This window comes from Hemiscyllium ocellatum, chromosome 35 (assembly GCF_020745735.1).
Source record: "Hemiscyllium ocellatum isolate sHemOce1 chromosome 35, sHemOce1.pat.X.cur, whole genome shotgun sequence".
Taxonomy (NCBI): domain Eukaryota; kingdom Metazoa; phylum Chordata; class Chondrichthyes; order Orectolobiformes; family Hemiscylliidae; genus Hemiscyllium; species Hemiscyllium ocellatum.
The window spans coordinates 24,064,031-24,081,297 of record NC_083435.1 but is presented as its reverse complement, the minus strand read 5'-3'; the positions used below and the strand labels follow the sequence as shown (position 1 = coordinate 24,081,297).

The following is a 17,267-nucleotide window of genomic DNA, read 5'->3' as shown; positions in this document are numbered from 1 at the left end:
CATGTGTGAACATAGGAGGAATAGTTAATAAGTTTGCAGGTGACACCAAAATTGAAGGTGTAGTGGACAGCAAAGAAGGTTACCTCAGAGTACAATGGGATCTTGATCAGATGGGCCAATGAGCTGAGGAGTGGCAGATGGAGCGTAATTTTGATAAATACAAGGTACTGCATTTTGGAAAGACAAATCAGGGTAGGATGGTTATGCTTAATGCAAAGGTCCTGGGGCATGTTGCTGAACAAAGAGACTTGAGTGCAGGTTCATTGTTCCATGAAAGTGGAGTCGCTGGTAGATAGGATAGTGAAGGCGGCATTTGGTATGCTTTCCTTTATTGATCAGTGCATTGAGTATAGGAGCTGGGAGGTCATGCTACAACTGTACAGGACATTGGTTAGGCCACTTTTGGAATATTGTGTGGATGTTGTGAAACTTGAAAAGGTTCAGAAAAGATTGACAAGGATGTTGCCTGGGTTGGAGGATTTGAGCTACAGGGAGAGGCTGAATAGACTGGGGCAGTTTTCCCTGGAGCAGTTTTCCCTGGAGCGTCGGAAGCTGACACCTTATAATAGTTTATTAAATCATGAAACGTATGGATAGAATAAATTGACAAGGTCTTTGCCCTGGCGTGGGAGTCCAGAAATGGAGGGCAAGGGTTTAGGGAGAGAGGGGAAAAATTCACACATGGGGTGGTGCATATATAGAATGAACTGCAGAGGAAAACTGTCAAAGCTAATTGGTTTTGAAATGTGATTTTATTTTTTTGTAAATCTTAAATTGAGCATTATTAATCAGAGCAGTATTGCAGAGTGGGAGGTAAAAGAGGTCTCAGCGACAGCTGTTGTAAACAATGGTTTTAATGCTCTGTTGGAATTTTAAGTTAAAAATAACTTTTTTTTTCTTTAATAGTGGAATCTAAAAGTACTTTGCCCCTCGATATTCAGCAGATTACAGTGCGAGGTTATAGATTCTGTGTGCTGGGTTTAAATTAGCAAGGGCTTTTCTCCCCCCCCACTCAACCACCTAATACCAGTAGGGTGGTAACGCAGATGGAGGTGTCAGACACAGTGAAGAACAAGTATTTAAATCTTTATTTTACATTCCATCAGCAGGAAGAAAGGAAACAGCCGAGTGGCCAGTGCCAAGCAGTGTTCTTCTCCAGGGAGGGCAACGTTGATGATCAAAAGGTGAAGGCGAGAGCAGAGATTAAATCAAGTGTTGGAGGGGAAAATAAAACACTCCCTTGCACTGCCCACCTCTGCACGAAAATTTCAAGGATCTTGGTGGACATCACATGCTCCTTCTCCTCGGCTCTGACATTAACTGTGGAAGAGGGGCAAGGTAATCTGCCCTAACACCATCCCTGACAGACCACCATCTGATCGTGCAGAGGGGGTCTACAATGTCTTAACAGGTGGTTCTAAACTTCAGGGCAGTAGCTAATGGGGGAAAATGTACAAACCAAGCATCGGGCAGAAGTTGCCCCATGTAAGCCCATCACGCAGATGTTGCCACAATGTGGGAAGTAATGGAGATGGGCATCGGTGGATGCAAGTGGAGCATTAGTTGAGCCTGCCCGGCACCTTCTCCTCATTCCTGATGAAGGGCTTATGCCCGAAACGTCGAATTTCCTGTTCCTTGGATGCTGCCTGACCTGCTGCGCTTTAACCAGCAACACATTTTCAACATTAGTTGCATTGGCCAAGAGCTCTCCTGGACAGAGTGATTGGCAGTTGGCTCTGAAAAGAGCCGTTTGGTTGACGAAAGGGCCACCTCACTTGGAGCTGGTGTACTTGGTGACCGCCTTGGTGCCCTCGGAGACGGCGTGCTTGGCGAGCTCGCCGGGCACCAGCAGGCGAACGGCGGTCTGGATCTCCCGGGAGGACATGGTGTGCCGCCGGCTGTAGTGCGCCAGGCGGGACGCCTCGCAGGCGATGCGGTCGAAGACGTCGTTGACGAACGAGTTCATGATGCTCATGGCTTTGGAGGAGATGCCGGTGTCCGGGTGCACCTGCTTCAGCACCTTGTACACGTAGATACCGTAGCTCTCCCGCCGCGCCTTCTTGCGGCGCTTGTCGCCCTTGTGGTGCGACTTGGACGCCGCCTTCTTGGCGCCCTTCTTGGCGATCACCTTGGCCCCGCTCTCCGGCATCGCGCCCGCTCGAACCCGCTGCTGCGTCCCCTCGACGGCGGCGACCCCCCACCACTGGACTTGTGCCCGGAGCCGCCGCCGCGCCGCTCTATATAGACGCCGTTATGCAAATGAAGGATCGGCGTGCGACCCTTTGCTTCCGATTGGCCGCCGGCAACGCGGGCAGGCCGATTGGTCGGTGGGTTGCGCACGCGCATTGCTATCGGCTGCGCGGACTCCGCCGCCTCCTGTGGGGGAAAGGAAACAAAGTGTCGGTTTTAACTTGCACCTGGACAGCATTACCACGGACCCCCCGCGCACTGAGACCGACCTTACCCCGGCACATCCTCCGTCAGGTACCCCTGGGAAAGGGACATCACCAGGTCAGCGCAGGCTCACTTGGCAGAAAAAAAAAGTGCAAAAAAAAAACCCCATCCTCAATCTCGAATTGAAGTAAAATTATTCCCAAACGAAATGACTCAACCCTTCGCCGTTTCCCTCGAGTAACCGGACCGGTTGTGGGGTGGGGGGGAAAACTGGTCACCTCGCTGAAAGTGTAGCTCAGCTGGCATTTCCCCTACGCGAAACTGGTAATTTTCTGGGCTAATTTATATTTTAAAAAATAAGACGAAAGGTAATGCCAGAAAATAGGGTAAAAAAAGCTGATCGAGGGGAGTACGAGGCTTATTGACTGATATTCAGACCCTAAAAGAGGTCAAAGCTATCGGACTACACCCGAGACCAGCAGGGGAGGGATTTGGGTGGAAAACCCCCAACGACATTTCTCCCCAGCTCAACCTACAAGGTGCACATAATGTAGGTGCAGGCAGTGACCGCTTCGGCTTATACCCTTTGCTTGACGCAGTGGTGGCTCTGAAAAGAGCCGTTTTGAGTCAGAGGCGGACGTGGACCTCAGGCCCGCTCCCCGCGGATGCGGCGGGCCAGGTGGATGTCCTTGGGCATGATGGTGACCCTCTTGGCGTGGATGGCGCACAGGTTGGTGTCCTCGAAGAGCCCCACCAAGTAAGCCTCGCTGGCCTCCTGCAGGGCCATGACGGCCGAGCTCTGAAAGCGCAGGTCGGTCTTGAAGTCCTGCGCAATCTCCCGGACGAGGCGCTGGAAGGGCAGCTTGCGGACCAGCAGCTCGGTGGACTTCTGATAGCGGCGGATCTCCCGCAGGGCCACGGTGCCGGGCCGGTAGCGGTGCGGTGCGGTTTCTTCACCCCGCCGGTCGCCGGGGCACTCTTGCGGGCGGCTTTGGTAGCCAACTGCTTGCGCGGAGCTTTACCACCAGTAGACTTTCGCGCCGTCTGCTTCGTCCGCGCCATCGTACCTGTCCCACCGAACTGATGTGGTACATGCTCTCGCCCCGACTTATATACAGTCCTGAGGCGCCGGTGGCTGGCGCCCGGCGTTCTCCGATTGGTCAAGAAGAACCCGCTTCTGATTGGTTCAGAATTCACCCCCGCTGATTGGTCAATCGTTGATGTCACCGATTGGTTGATATTGCGAATTGTTATTGGACAAGTTTTCAATCCGTCAACAATCTCCTCTATATATGGGAATGCAGAAGGCGAAGGTGGGTTCTGCAGTGAATCTCCAAGTGGGGGATGCAGGCGATTACAGTCAAGGTTAGAGTGGTGCTGGAAAAACACAGCAGGTCAGGTAGCATTGGAGGAGCAGGAAAATCCACGTTTCAGACAAAAGCCCTTCATCAGGATAAATCTGCAATTTACTGCAGATCCTGGAAATCTGCTGAAAACAAAAAAAAACTATCATCTAGACTCGAAATGTCTCTCTCTCTCTCTCCATGGATGCTGCCTGGCCCCCTGTGATTTCCAGCATTTTTTCTTTGTAATTACAATTTCGCCAGGGAACACAGAAGCTCTAACCTCTGTGTTGCTGGGCAGAATTGCGTCAGGCTGCCTTATTTTATGAAACTGATAGTCTTGCTTTAGATCCAGATGGGATCCCCTTGATTGTTTTGACCAATCTCTAATCAAGAGGGGTCCCATCTGGGATCCACATGTTCATTTTATATTTGCTTTCATAAATCCTCATCTCCCCTCCTCCCCCTCTCCCCCCTCCCCCCCCCCCCCCTCTACTTTGGTCTTTCTATGACCATGCCATAAATGTGAAGGCATGAATCAAATTAAACCAATTCCATGTCAGCCAAAGACTGCCTTACTTCCTCTTCTTCTCGGGAGGGACCAGGGCAAGGCAATGGTGTTTCCTCATCTTCATCTAAGTGGAGAAGAAGGAGCATTCTCTGGGTGGAATCAATGTAGTCAATAAAAGCTAGTACCTTAGCAATAATACACTTCACAATAGCAATACCAACAATAAGACCAACTAAAAGAGTAAGAGCATATATATCCACATTGATTAACCAGTTGGATTGGGGTAAGGCTTATCAGGGTTGCCCATCACACAACTGGAATTAAACAACTTTACAGGGTAAAGACCATTTAGATTTGTTCTGTAAATGAACTGTTCAATCTTTTTGATGCAGTTGACCACTGCAATAGTGTTGCTTGGTAACATTCAGGCTCCTTATAATTTTTATTATAATTTAATAAAATCAGAACTGAGGCTCATTCGTGCTGAAGAGATTTTCCTCAAAACATAGACTCTCCTGCTCCTCAGATATTGCATGATATGCTGTGCTTTTCCAGCACCACACTCTTTTATTCTGATCTCCAGCATCTGCAGTCCTCACCTTCTCCAGGGACGTGGAACTAGTTTAGTTTGGGATTAGGGTCAGCCTGGATTGGGTTGCACTGAAGCATCTGTTTCTGTGCTTTATGAATCTATGACTTTGACTCAATGAGTGAGACTCTGCACTCCTCTGGGGCAGAGAATTGCAAAGCATCATCACTCTCTGGGTGAAAGAATTCCTCCTTATCTCAGTCCTAAATGGACTGACCCTTATTCCGAGGTAATGTCTCAGTTCCACATACCCCACCCCAAGGGGAAGGGTGAGACATCCTTTCTACATCTACCCTGTCAATCCCTGGGGGCATTTTGCATGCTTTCATAAATCATCCCTTACTTTTTCCGAACCCTAGAGAATGCAGATCTATCTCATGTCTCCACATTCACCCCCCATCACCAAACCATCACCCACCTCCCCATCACCAAACCATCATCCCATGACCTCACCCCCCATCACCAAACCATCATCTCCCAGACCATACAGAACCTCATCACCTCAGGAGATCTCCCACCCACAGCTTCCAACCTCATGGTCCGGGAACCCCGCACTGCCCGGTTCTACCTCCTTCCCAAGATCCACAAGCCTGACCACCCTGGCCGACCCATTGTCTCAGCATGCTCCTGCCCCACCGAACTCATCTCCACCTACCTCGATATTGTCCTATCCCCCTTAGTCCAGGAACTCCCCACATACGTTCGAGACACCTCCCACTCCCTCCACCTCCTCCAAGACTTCCGTTTCCCCGGCCCCCAATGCCTCATCTTCACCATGGATATCCAATCCCCCTACACCTCCATCCGCCATGACCAGGGCCTCCAAGCCCTCCATTTTTCCCTCTCCCGACGTCCCCAACAGTACCCTTCCACCGACACTCTCATTCGTTTGGCCGAACTGGTCCTCACCCTTAACAATTTCTCCTTTGAATCCTCCCACTTCCTCCAGACCAAAGGGGTAGCCATGGGCACCCATATGGGCCCCAGCTATGCCTGTCTCTTTGTTGGCAACGTAGAACAGTTGATCTTCCGTAATTACACCGACACCACTCCCCACCTCTTCCTCTGCTACATTGATGACTGCATTGGCGCCATCTCGTGCTCCTGCGAGGAGGTTGAGCAATTCATCAACTTCACCAACACATTCCACCCTGACCTTAAATTTACCTGGACCATCTCTGACACCTCCCTCCCCTTCCTGGACCTCTCCATCTCCATTAATGATGACCGACAAGACACTGACATTTTTTACAAACCCACCGACTCCCACAGCTACCTGGATTACACCTCTTCCCACCCTATCTCTTGCAAAAATGCCATCCCGTATGCCTCCGCTGTATCTGCTCCCAGGAGGACCAGTTCCACCATAGAACACACCAGATGGCCTCCTTCTTTAGAGACCGCAATTTCCCTTCCCACATGGTTAAAGATGCCCTCCAACGCATCTCGTCCACATCCCGCACCTCCGCTCTCAGACCACACCCCTCCAACCGTAACAAGGACAGAACGCCTCTGGTGCTCACCTTCCACTCTACCAACCTTCGCATAAACCAAATCATCCGCCGACATTTCCGCCACCTCCAAAAAGACCCCACCACCAGGGATATATTTCCCTCCCCACTCCTTTCCGCCTTCCGCAAAGACCGTTCCCTCCGTGACTACCTGGTCAGGTCCACGCCCCCCCTACAACCCACCCTCCCATCCTGGCACTTTCCCCTGCCACCGCAGGAACTGTAAAACCTGTGCCCATACCTCCTCCCTCACCTCTATCCAAGGCCCTAAAGGAGCCTTCCACATCCATCAAAGTTTTACCTGCACATCCACTAATATCATTTATTGTATCCGTTGCTCCCGATGCGGTCTCCTCTACATTGGGGAGACTGGGCGCCTCCTAGCAGAGTGCTTTAGGGAACATCTCCGAGATACCCGCACCAATCAACCACACCGCCCCGTAGCCCAACATTTCAACTCCCCCTCCCACTCTGCCGAGCACATGGAGGTCCTGGGCCTCCTTCACCACCGCTCCCTCACCACCAGACGCCTGGAGGAAGAACGCCTCATCTTCCGCCTCGGAACACTTCAACCCCAGGGCATCAATGTGGATTTCAACAGTTTCCTCATTTCCCCTTCCCCCACCTCACCCCAGTTCCAAACTTCCAGCTCAGCACTGTCCCCATGACTCGTCCTACCTGCTTATCTTCCTTTCCACTTATCCACTCCACCCTCTCCTCCCTGACCTATCACCTTCATCTCCTCCCCCACTCACCCATTGTACTCTATGCTACTCTCTCCCCACCCCACCCTCCCCTAGCTTATCTCTCCACGCTTCCAGCTCACTACCTTTATTCCTGATGGAGGGCTTTTGCCCGAAACGTCAATTTCGCTGCTCGTTGGGTGCTGCCTGAACTGCTGTGCTCTTCCAGCACCACTAATCCAGAATCTGGTTTCCAGCATGTGCAGTCATTGGTTTTACCATCATGTCCCCACAGGCCATTCCAGCCATTGCAGGATAGGATGGATCTGAGAATTCCAATTGCTTTGGGATGACCTCTGATACAATAATGGTAGCTAACACACACCAATCAGACTCCTGGATGAGTAGGAGCCAATGCAAGGTTCACTGAATTGTTCGATGTCTGGGGGTCTGACCCAAGACCACCATCTATAAAATGATTTAACGTTTATGTTTTCAGTTGACTCTGAAACCATCGAATTAATTTGAATTAATGAAGTATTCTTATTGGAAGGGTGAGCTGCCTTCTGGAACCAGTACAAGCCATTTGCTGGCAGGCAGGGGAATCCAGGAGTTTGACCCAGCAACACTGAGGGAACTGCGATAAATGTCCAAGACAGGATGGGGAGTGGCTCAGAGGAGAGTTTGCAGGGGCTGGTGTTCCCATGTGTCTGCTGCCCTTGTCCTTCTAGATGGAAGTGGTCGTGAGTTTGGAAGGGGCTGTTGAAGTCACTTTGACGAAATTCTGCAGTACGCCTTGCAGTTATCACACTCTGCGGCTACCGAGCATCGGTGGTGGAGGCAGTGGATGCTTGTGGCTGTGGTGCCAATCAAACGGGCTGCTTTGTCCTCGATGGTGTCAAGTTTCTGGAGTAGTGTTGGAGCTGTACCCATCCAGGCAAGTGGGGAGTATTCCTTCACACTCTGGACTTGCACTTTGGTTGGGGGGGAAGGAGGGTGGCAAAGATTGTGACGAGGTGAGCTACTCACTGCAATATTCTTAGCCTCTGGCCTGATCTTGTCGCCAGCAGAATTTATATTGCTAGTCCATCTGAGTGTCTGTACCCTTCCACTGACACCCTCCTTCGACTGACTGAACTGGTCCTCACCCTGAACAACTTCTCTTTCCAATCCTCCCACTTCCTCCAAACTAAAGGAGTTGCCATGGGCACCCGCATGGGCCCAGCTATGCCTGTCTCTTCGTAGGATATGTGGAACAGTCCATCTTCCGCAAATACACTGGCACCACCCCGCACCTTTTCCTCCGCTACATCGATGACTGTATCGGCGCTGCCTCGTGCTCCCACGAGGAGGTTGAACAGTTCATCAACTTTACCAACACCTTCCATCCTGACCTCAAATTCACCTGGACTGTCTCAGACTCCTCCCTCCCCTTCCTAGACCTTTCCATTTCTATCTCGGGCGACCGAATCAACACAGACATCTACTATAAACCGACTGACTCCCACAGCTACCTGGATTACACCTCCTCCCACCCTGCCCCCTGTAAAAACGCCATCCCATATTCCCAATTCCTTCGTCTCCGCCGCATCTGCTCCCAGGAGGACCAGTTCCAATACCGTACAGCCCAGATGGCCTCCTTCTTCAAAGACCGCAATTTCCCCCCAGACGTGATCGACAATGCCCTCCACCGCATCTCCTCCACTTCCCGCTCCTCCACCGTTGAGTCCCGTCCCCCCAACTGCCACCAGGACAGAACCCCACTGGTTCTCACCTACCACCCCACCAACCTCCGTATACAGCGTATCATCCGCTGTCATTTCCGCCACCTCCAAACGGACCCCACCACCAGGGATATATTTCCCTCCCCTCCCCTTCAGCGTTCCGGAAAGACCACTCCCTATGTGACTCCCTCGTCAGGTCCACACCCCCCACCAACCCAACCTCCACTCCCGGCACCTTCCCCTGCAACCGCAGGAAATGCAAAACTTGCGCCCACACCTCCTCCCTTACCTCTCTCCAAGGCCCCAAGGGATCCTTCCATATCCGCCACAAATTCACCTGCACCTCCACACACATCATCTATTGCATCCGCTGCACCCGATGTGGCCTCCTCTATATTGGGGAGACGGGCCGCCTACTTGTGGAACACTTCAGGGAACACCTCTGGGATGCCCAGACCAACCAACCCAACCACCCCGTGGCTCAACACTTTACCTCTCCCTCCCACTCCACCAAGGACATGCAGGTCCTTGGACTCCTCCATCGCCAGAACATAACAACACGACGGTTGGAGGAAGAGCGCCTCATCTTCCACCTGGGAACCCTCCAACCACAAGGGATGAACTCAGATTTCTCCAGTTTCCTCATTTCCCCTCCCCCACCTTGTCTCAGTCGGTTCCCTCGAACTCAGCACCGCCCTCCTAACCTGCAATTTTCTTCCTGACCTCTCCGCCCCCACCCCACTCCGGCCTATCACCCTCACCTTGACCTCCTTCCACCAATCACATCTCCATCGCCCCTCCCCCAAGTCCCTCCTCCCTACCTTTTATCTTAGCCTGCTTGGCACACTCTCCTCATTCCTGATGAAGGGCTCTGGCCCGAAACGTCGAATTCCCTGTTCCTTGGATGCTGCCTGACCTGCTGTGCTTTAACCAGCAACACATTTTCAGCATCTGAGTCAATGGGAATACCGATAGTGGGGAATTCAGTGACAGTAATGCCACGATGGGGGTGGGGGGGTGGGGATTAAACACAACTTGAGCACCTCTCCCACTCTTGCCAATAGCCACTGTTGGAAGGCACACCTCACATTTATCCACATTATACTCCGTCTGCCACAGCACACCCCTCCCACCCAGCGTTATGTCAGTCACATAGTGCACAAACAGAGCCAGCGTGCCATTCAGTTTTACAATGTTGCTTTCAGTGTCCCAAAACAGCTGTTATTTTATCTCAAAGATTTCGTACAAGGTTCCAGAAACTTCCTCACCTGCCTTCTTCAGGATTCTGGGATATATCCCATCAGGCTTTGGGGACTTGTCCACCTTAATGCATTTTTAAAAGGCACCTAGCACCACCTTTTCTTTTAATGTTGAAATGCCCAGAATATCTGCATACCTCTCCCAAAACCCACTATTCGCCATGCCCTTCTGCTTTGGGAACACTGATGCAGTGTATTAAGGACCTCACCCACTTTCTCCAGCCCCACGCATGAATTTAGATTTTATTGTGTCACGTGTACTCAAGTACAAGAGGACAGGGAAAAGTGTATAATGTCGCCACACACGGGATCATCTTAGGTACAAAGATACAGACACAAATAAACTTAATACTTAGTAGTAAGTTAAAAACCACACAACACCAGGTTATAGTCCAACAGGTTTATTTGGAAGCACAAGCTTTTGGAGCGTCGTTCCTTCAGGTGGTTGTGGAGAATAAGATCACAAGACTCAGAATTTGTAGCAAAAACACCGGCGTCTCCAAAACACTGAACGTTGACCGTGGATGAGGATGAGTCGCTGGGTGTGGAGTTGAGTCGTTCATATCCAGAGCCAGCTACCAGGCAGGGGTCAGCAAAGGAAACAATCTGGTGGTCTCCTGTGACCTGTGGGTTAAGGAAACAAAGAGGTTAGGTTTCAACTTACATCTGGACAACATTATCACGGACGCACTGCACGTGAAACTAACTCAGTCAAAACAGAAAAGCCAACCTTACCCGGCACCGCCCTCTGTCAGACACTCCTGGGAAAGGGGCATCGCCAGGTTAAGGAAAAATAAAAGTCAAAGGAAACAATCCATAAATCTCGAATTGAAGTGGAAGCCGCAGTGACTCTGAAATAAACAAATAAAATTGCTTTTCTCAACTCTGTTCCCCACCAACCACAAGTAGCCAGACCTGTGGGAAAAAAATGAAGCCCCTCGCTGAACTCCAACATGTCTTGCTGGAAACGAAGAACTGCAGCTGTTGGAAACCTGAAACAGAAAAGACTGGAGAAGGGAGAAAGTGGAGTTGAAAATGTGTTGCTCGTTAAAGCACAGCAGGTTAGGCAGCATCCAAGGAATAGGACATTCGACGTTTCGGGCATAAGCCCTTCTCCCGACTCGAAACCGGTTACTTTCTGGGCTAAAAGATGTGTGGCTGGAAAAGCACAGCAGGTCAGGCAGCATCCAAGGAGTGGGAGAATCGACGGGCATAAGCCTTTCTTCAGGAAGGCTACTTTCTGAGCTAACCTTTCAAAAGAAAAAGGAAGATGGAAGAGAATGGCAGAAGATAGAGTCGAAGGAGCAAGGTAGAGATTGAGAGCCTGAAGAGGGAAGGAACGAAAGTAATCCATAGATGGTGGATCCCAGCTGAGACTAGCAGAGGAGTGATTTCGATGGAAAAGCCACAGCAAATCCTCCTGAGCTGAGTCTCCAGGTGCAGATGATGTCGATGCAGGTATTGACGTGTCGAGCAGCTGGGATTTCGTCCAAGTGAAGTGGAAGGGCAACTTGGTGGTCAGCAGCTCAGTGGGATTCTGGTCACGGAGGACCTCTGGTAGTCACACGGTGCTTTCTCCCCCACCCCAGTGGAACAAACTCACTCACTCCACCCAAAACTGCTGGCTGTGGAATCAAGGGTTATGGAGATAAGGCAGGAGCAGGACATGGGCGGCACGGTGGCACAGTGGTTAGCACTGCTGCCTCACAGCGCCTGAGACCCGGGTTCAATTCCCGACTCAGGCGACAGACTGTGTGGAGTTTGCAAATTCTCCCTGTGTCTGCTTGGGTTTCCTCCCATAGTCCAAAGATGTACGGGTCAGGTGAATTGGCCATGCTAAATTGCCGGTAGTGTTAGGTAAGGGGTTAATGTAGGGGTATGGTGGGTGGCGGGTCAGTGTGGACTTGTTGGGCCGAAGGGCCTGTTTCCACACTGTAAGTAATCTAATCTAGGATACTGGTTAAGGATGATCAGCCATGATCCATGGTCGTGGTGGTGGTGGTGGTGGTGGTGGTGCAGACTCAATTAATTTTATTTCAAAAATATACTTTATTCATAAAATAATTTGATGGTCTGTACAGTTGGTCATGCCATACCTATGTAAACATTTACATACAGAGATCAGAATTATCATTATTACATACAGATCTGTGCATTTCTCACTCACATATTGAGCTAAGGCGTCAGCAGAGCCCAAATGACTGCAGGGCCCCCTGATCTTCTTTAGACAGGCAGATGTTAAACGGTGGTCTTTCCCCACCGCGCCTTGGCGGCAGCTGCCCCAAGCTTCAGCGCGTCCCTCAACACGTAGTCCTGGACCTTGGAATGTGCCAGTCTGCAACACTCAGTCGGGGTCAACTCCTTCAGCTGGAAGATCAACAGGTTTCGGACCACCCAGAGAGCGTCCTTCACCGAGTTGATGATCCTCCAGGCACAGTTGATGTTCGTCTCGGTGTGCGTCCCGGGGAACAGGCCGTAGAGCACGGAGTCCCGCGTCACGGCGCTGCTCGGGACGAACCTCGACAAATACCACTGCATTCCTCTCCAGACTTCCTCTGCACAGGCACATTCCAGAAGGAGGTGTGTGACAGTCTCATCCCCTCCCGCAGCCGCTTCGAGGGCAGCGTGCGGTGCGGCTGAGAGTCCGGGCGTGCATAAAGGATCTCACAGGCAGAGCCCTTCTCACCACCAGCCAAGCCATGTCTTGGTGCTTGTTGGAAAGTTCTGGCGATGAGGCATTCTGCCAAATTGCTTTGACAGTCTGCTCAGGGAACCACTCGATAGGATCCGCCCACTCCTTTTCCCGAAGGGTCTCGAGGACGCTACGTGCTGACCACTTCATGATGGATTTGTGGTCAAAGGTGTTTTTCTTCAAAAATTTCTCCACGAAGGACAGGTGGTACGGAATGGTCCAACTACTCGGAGCGTTCCGCGGCAGCGAGGCCAGGCCCATCCTTCGCAACACCGGGGACAGGTAGAACCTCAGTACGTAGTGACACTTGGTGTTTGCGTACTGGGTATCCACGCACAGCTTGATGCAGCCACACACAAAGGTGGCCATCAGGGTGAGGGTGGCATTGGGTGTATTCTTCCCCCGTTGCCCAGATCTTTGAAAAGCGAGTCCCTTCGGACCCAGTCCATATTTGGTCTCCATATAAACTGGAAGATGGCCCCGGTGACTGCAGCGGCGCAGGTTCTGGGAATAGGCCAGACCTGTGCCACGTACAACAGCAATGACAGTGCCTCACACCTGATGACCAGATTTTTTCCTGCGATGGAGAGCGACCGTAGCCTCCATCTGCCCAGTTTCTGCCTCACTTTACTGATACGCTCCTCCCAAGACTTGGCGCACGCCCCAGCCCCCCCGAACCAAATACCCAGCACCTTCAGGTGGTCGGTCCTGACGGTGAAGGGGATCGAGGATTGGTCAGCCCAGTTCCCGAAGAGCATGGCCTCGCTCTTGCCTCGGTTTACCTTGGCTCCCGAGGCCTGTTCGAACTGGTCACAAATGCACATGAGTCTGCGCACGGACAGCAGATCCGAGCAGAAAACGGCAACGTCATCCATGTACAGGGAGGCCTTAACCTTCAGGCCCCCACTGCCCAGAATAGTCACCCCTCTCAGGCTCGCATCCTTCCTGATGGACTCGGCAAATGGCTCTATGCAGCACACAAACAAGGCAGGAGAGAGAGGGCAGCCCTGCCTGACTCCAGATCTGACTGGGAAGCTATCTGATTCCCACCCATTGATTGAGACTGCACTGACAATGTTGGTGTAGAGCAGTCTGATCCAATTGCAGATTCCCTCCCCAAAGCCCATTTTGGAGAGAACATCTCTCATATACCTGTGTGATATCCTGTCAAAGGCTTTCTCCTGGTCCAGGCTGATCAGGCAGGTGTCCAACCCTCTGTCCTGCACGTAGGCGATCGTATCCCTGAGGAGTGCGAGACTCTCAGCGATCTTCCTGCCCGACACAGCACAGGTTTGGTCAGGGTGAATCACCGACCCCAGAGCAGACCTGACCCGGTTGGCGATTACCTTTGACAGGATTTTGTAATCTGCATTCAACAGTGTGATCGGTCTCCAATTTTTGAGTTCCTCCCTCTCCCCCTTCCACTTGTAGATGAGGGTGATGATGCCTTTCCTCATGGATTCACTCATGGTACCTGCCCGAAGCATACTGACATACACCTCCAGCAGGTCCTGGCCAATCAAGTCCCACAGAGCGGAATAGAGCTCGACCGGTAAGCCATCGCTTCCGGGAGTTTTATTCTTTTCGAAGGACTCGAGGCCTTGGTCAGCTCGTCCAGAGATAGCGGCTGGTCCAGCCTCTCGCGTGTTCTGTCGTCTAAGACCTCCGTGATAGACGACAGGAACAACTGGGAGGCCGCGCTGTCGGTCGGCTTCGCATCATACAGACTGGCATAGAAGGATTTACTGATCCTCATGACGTCAGCCTGAGATGACGTTGTCAAGCCGTCTTCTTCCTTCAGGCTGCTGAGCACAGAGCTCTCTTTGTGCACCTTCTGGAAGAAGAAACGTGAGCACGTCTCGTCCTGCTCCACCGAGCGGACCCTGGACCGGAAGATTATCTTGGAAGCCTCCGAGGAAAAGAGCGAGGCTTGCTGGCCCTTCACCTCCTTGAGGTCCTCCGTGACATTGACCCCCATCGTCTGCAGCAGGAGCAGGTTCTGCATACTTTCCTGGAGCTGGGACAGTTTTCCCCGCCTCTCTCTCGCCTCCTGAACACCTTTAAGGATGAAGAACCTCTTGATGTTCCCTTTAACTGTTTCCCACCAGTCTGCTGGAGACTCAAAGAGGGGCATCACGGTTCTACAACCTGCGTAGTCCCTCTTGAGCTCCTCAATGTTTCCCGGGGTCAACAGCTTAGTGTTCAGCTTCCACGTTCCCTTACCCGCCCGCTGCTCGTCCTGTAGGTGACAGTCGGCCAGCAGGAGGCAGTGGTCAGAGAAGAACACCGGCTTGACGTCGGTGGATCTGACCGAGAGCGTTCAGGACACAAAAGGGTATTCTATCCTTGAGCGGATAGACCCGTCTGCCCGTGACCAGGTGTATCTACGCTGCGCTCCGTCTGCAGGGGTGCTGAAGACGTCGTGCAGCTTGGCATCTTTTACCGTGTCCATCAGGGCTCTGGACGTGGCGTCCAGTTTACTGTCCCCCCCGCCGGATCGTCCCTCTGCATCAATGATACAGTTGAAGTCTCCGGCCAGAATGATCGGCCTGGACGTAGCCAGCAACAGTGGAAGCTGCTGCAGGACGGCCAACCGTTCACTCTTACCCACTGGGGCGTACACATTAATCAGTCTCAGGGGAGCATTCCTGTACATAACGTCGGTGACGAGGAGGCGCCCACAGTGCATGCTGGAAATCTGCTCTAAACACCGGGGTCTGGGTGGAGAAACTCAGCAGATCTGGCAGCAAGGGGAGAGTGAGGACTGCAGATACTGGAGATCATGTCGAAAGTGTGGTGATGGAAAAGCACAGCCGATCAGGCAGCATCCGAGGAGCAGAGAGTCAATGTTTCGAGCATAAGATCTTCAGAAGGAATGAGAGGGGGCGCCCAAGGGGTTTGAGAGATAAATGGGAGAGTGGGTGAGGCTGGGGGTGATGGCAGCTGGGAATGCGATAGGTCGGTGAAGGGGGAGGGTGATGGTGACAGAGTAGAGGGTGGAACGATAGGTGGGAAGGAAGATGGACAGGTACGATAGTTCAAGAGGGAGGTGCCGAGTTGGAAAGTTGGATCTGGAATTGGAGGGGAATTAAGGAAACTGGTGAAATCAACATTGATTCCGTGTGGATGGAGGGTCCCAAGGCAGAAGATGAGGCATTCTGCCTCCAGGCGTCGGGTGGTCAGAATGTGGTGGTGGAGGAGACCCAGGACTTGCAAGTCCTTGAGGGAGTGGGAGGGGGTGTTGAAGTGGTTGACCACAGGGCGGTGGGGGTTGTTTGGTGCAGGGGTCCCAGAGATGTTCCATGAAACGTTCCACACATTGGCATTCTGTCTCCCCAATGTAGAGGAGACCGCTTTGGGAGCAACGGAGACAATAGATGATGTGTGTGTGGATGCCAGGACAGTGATGAACGTTAAGGAGGAGATAGACAGATGTTTCATTAGTGATGGGTTGAAGGGATATGGCGAGTGGGCAGGAAAGTGGAGTTGGAGCCAAGATCAGTTCAGCCTCGGTCAGATTCAATCAAGGGGTTCAGTTGGTCAGTGCCATTCCCACTTCTTGTGTTCCTACATTGTTATGTAAGTGAGATGCCTTCATCAATAGCAGGAGAAGGTGACATGGAAGGGAGAGAAAGACAGGGGAGATCTAGGGGCAGCACGGTGGCTCAGTGGTTAGCACAGCTGCCTCACAACGGCAGGGACCCGGGTTCAATCCCACCCTCGGGCAACTGTCTGTGTGGAGTTTGCACGTTCTCCCCGTGTGTGAGTGGGTTTCCTCCAGGTGCTCCAGTTTCCTCCCACAGTCCAAAGGTGTGCAGCTTAGGTAGATTGCCCATTGTGTCCAGGGATGTGCAGGTTCGGTGGATTGGCACAGTAAATTGCCCAGAGTGTTCAGGGCTGTGGGTTAGGGTGGATTGGCCTGTGTTAAATAGTCCACAGTATCCAGGGATGTGCAGGATGGTGCATTAGCCACGAGGAGGGCAGGGTTAGGGTTGAGGATGGGTGTGGATAGGATGCTCTTTGGAGGGTTGGTGTGGATCTGTTGGGCCGAATGGCCTGTTCCCACACTGTGGGGATTCTATCTCTTCCCTAAATGCACAAAGATTAACCTTAGTCTGCTCCATCCCCAGGGATGCTGTGAGTTGCGCGCAGAGATCTGTTTCAGCGACAGACCCAGGGATACAGAGGTGTTCAAAAAGGCACCATGAATTCTCTATCATGTGGCCTCTCAGTGTTGTATACATGAGCCTGTGTAACAGAGGTAAAGTACGTACCTGCTCATCTCCATGCTCTGACTCAAAACAGCAAGCAACCAGCCACCAGTCCAGGCTCCACACTCTGGGCACTATTCATAGAGTAGAATCCTCACAGGACAGAAACAGGCCATTCAGCCCAACAAGTCCACACTGACCCTCTGAAGAGTAACCCACCCAGACCCATTCCCCCACCCTACTACTCTACATTTACCCCTCACTAATGCACCTAACCACATCCCTGAACACTGTGGGGTAATTTAGCACAGCCAATCCAGACTTACCTGCATACCTTTGGATAGTGGGAG

At 51.9% G+C, this 17,267-nt stretch overlaps 1 protein-coding gene and 1 pseudogene across 1 annotated transcript; both read right to left on the bottom strand.

Annotated features, from left to right (window-relative positions):
* Positions 1 to 1,065: 1,065 nt before the first annotated feature.
* On the bottom strand, positions 1,066 to 2,738 carry LOC132832396 (histone H2B-like). Its single transcript, XM_060850357.1, has one exon. It carries the CDS (start codon positions 2,147 to 2,149, stop codon positions 1,772 to 1,774), a length of 378 nt encoding a protein of 125 aa, XP_060706340.1. The 5' UTR covers positions 2,150 to 2,738; the 3' UTR covers positions 1,066 to 1,771.
* Positions 2,739 to 2,862: 124 nt separating this feature from the next.
* On the bottom strand, positions 2,863 to 3,473 carry LOC132832395 (histone H3-like; annotated as a pseudogene).
* Between the last annotated feature and the right edge of the window lie 13,794 nt (positions 3,474 to 17,267).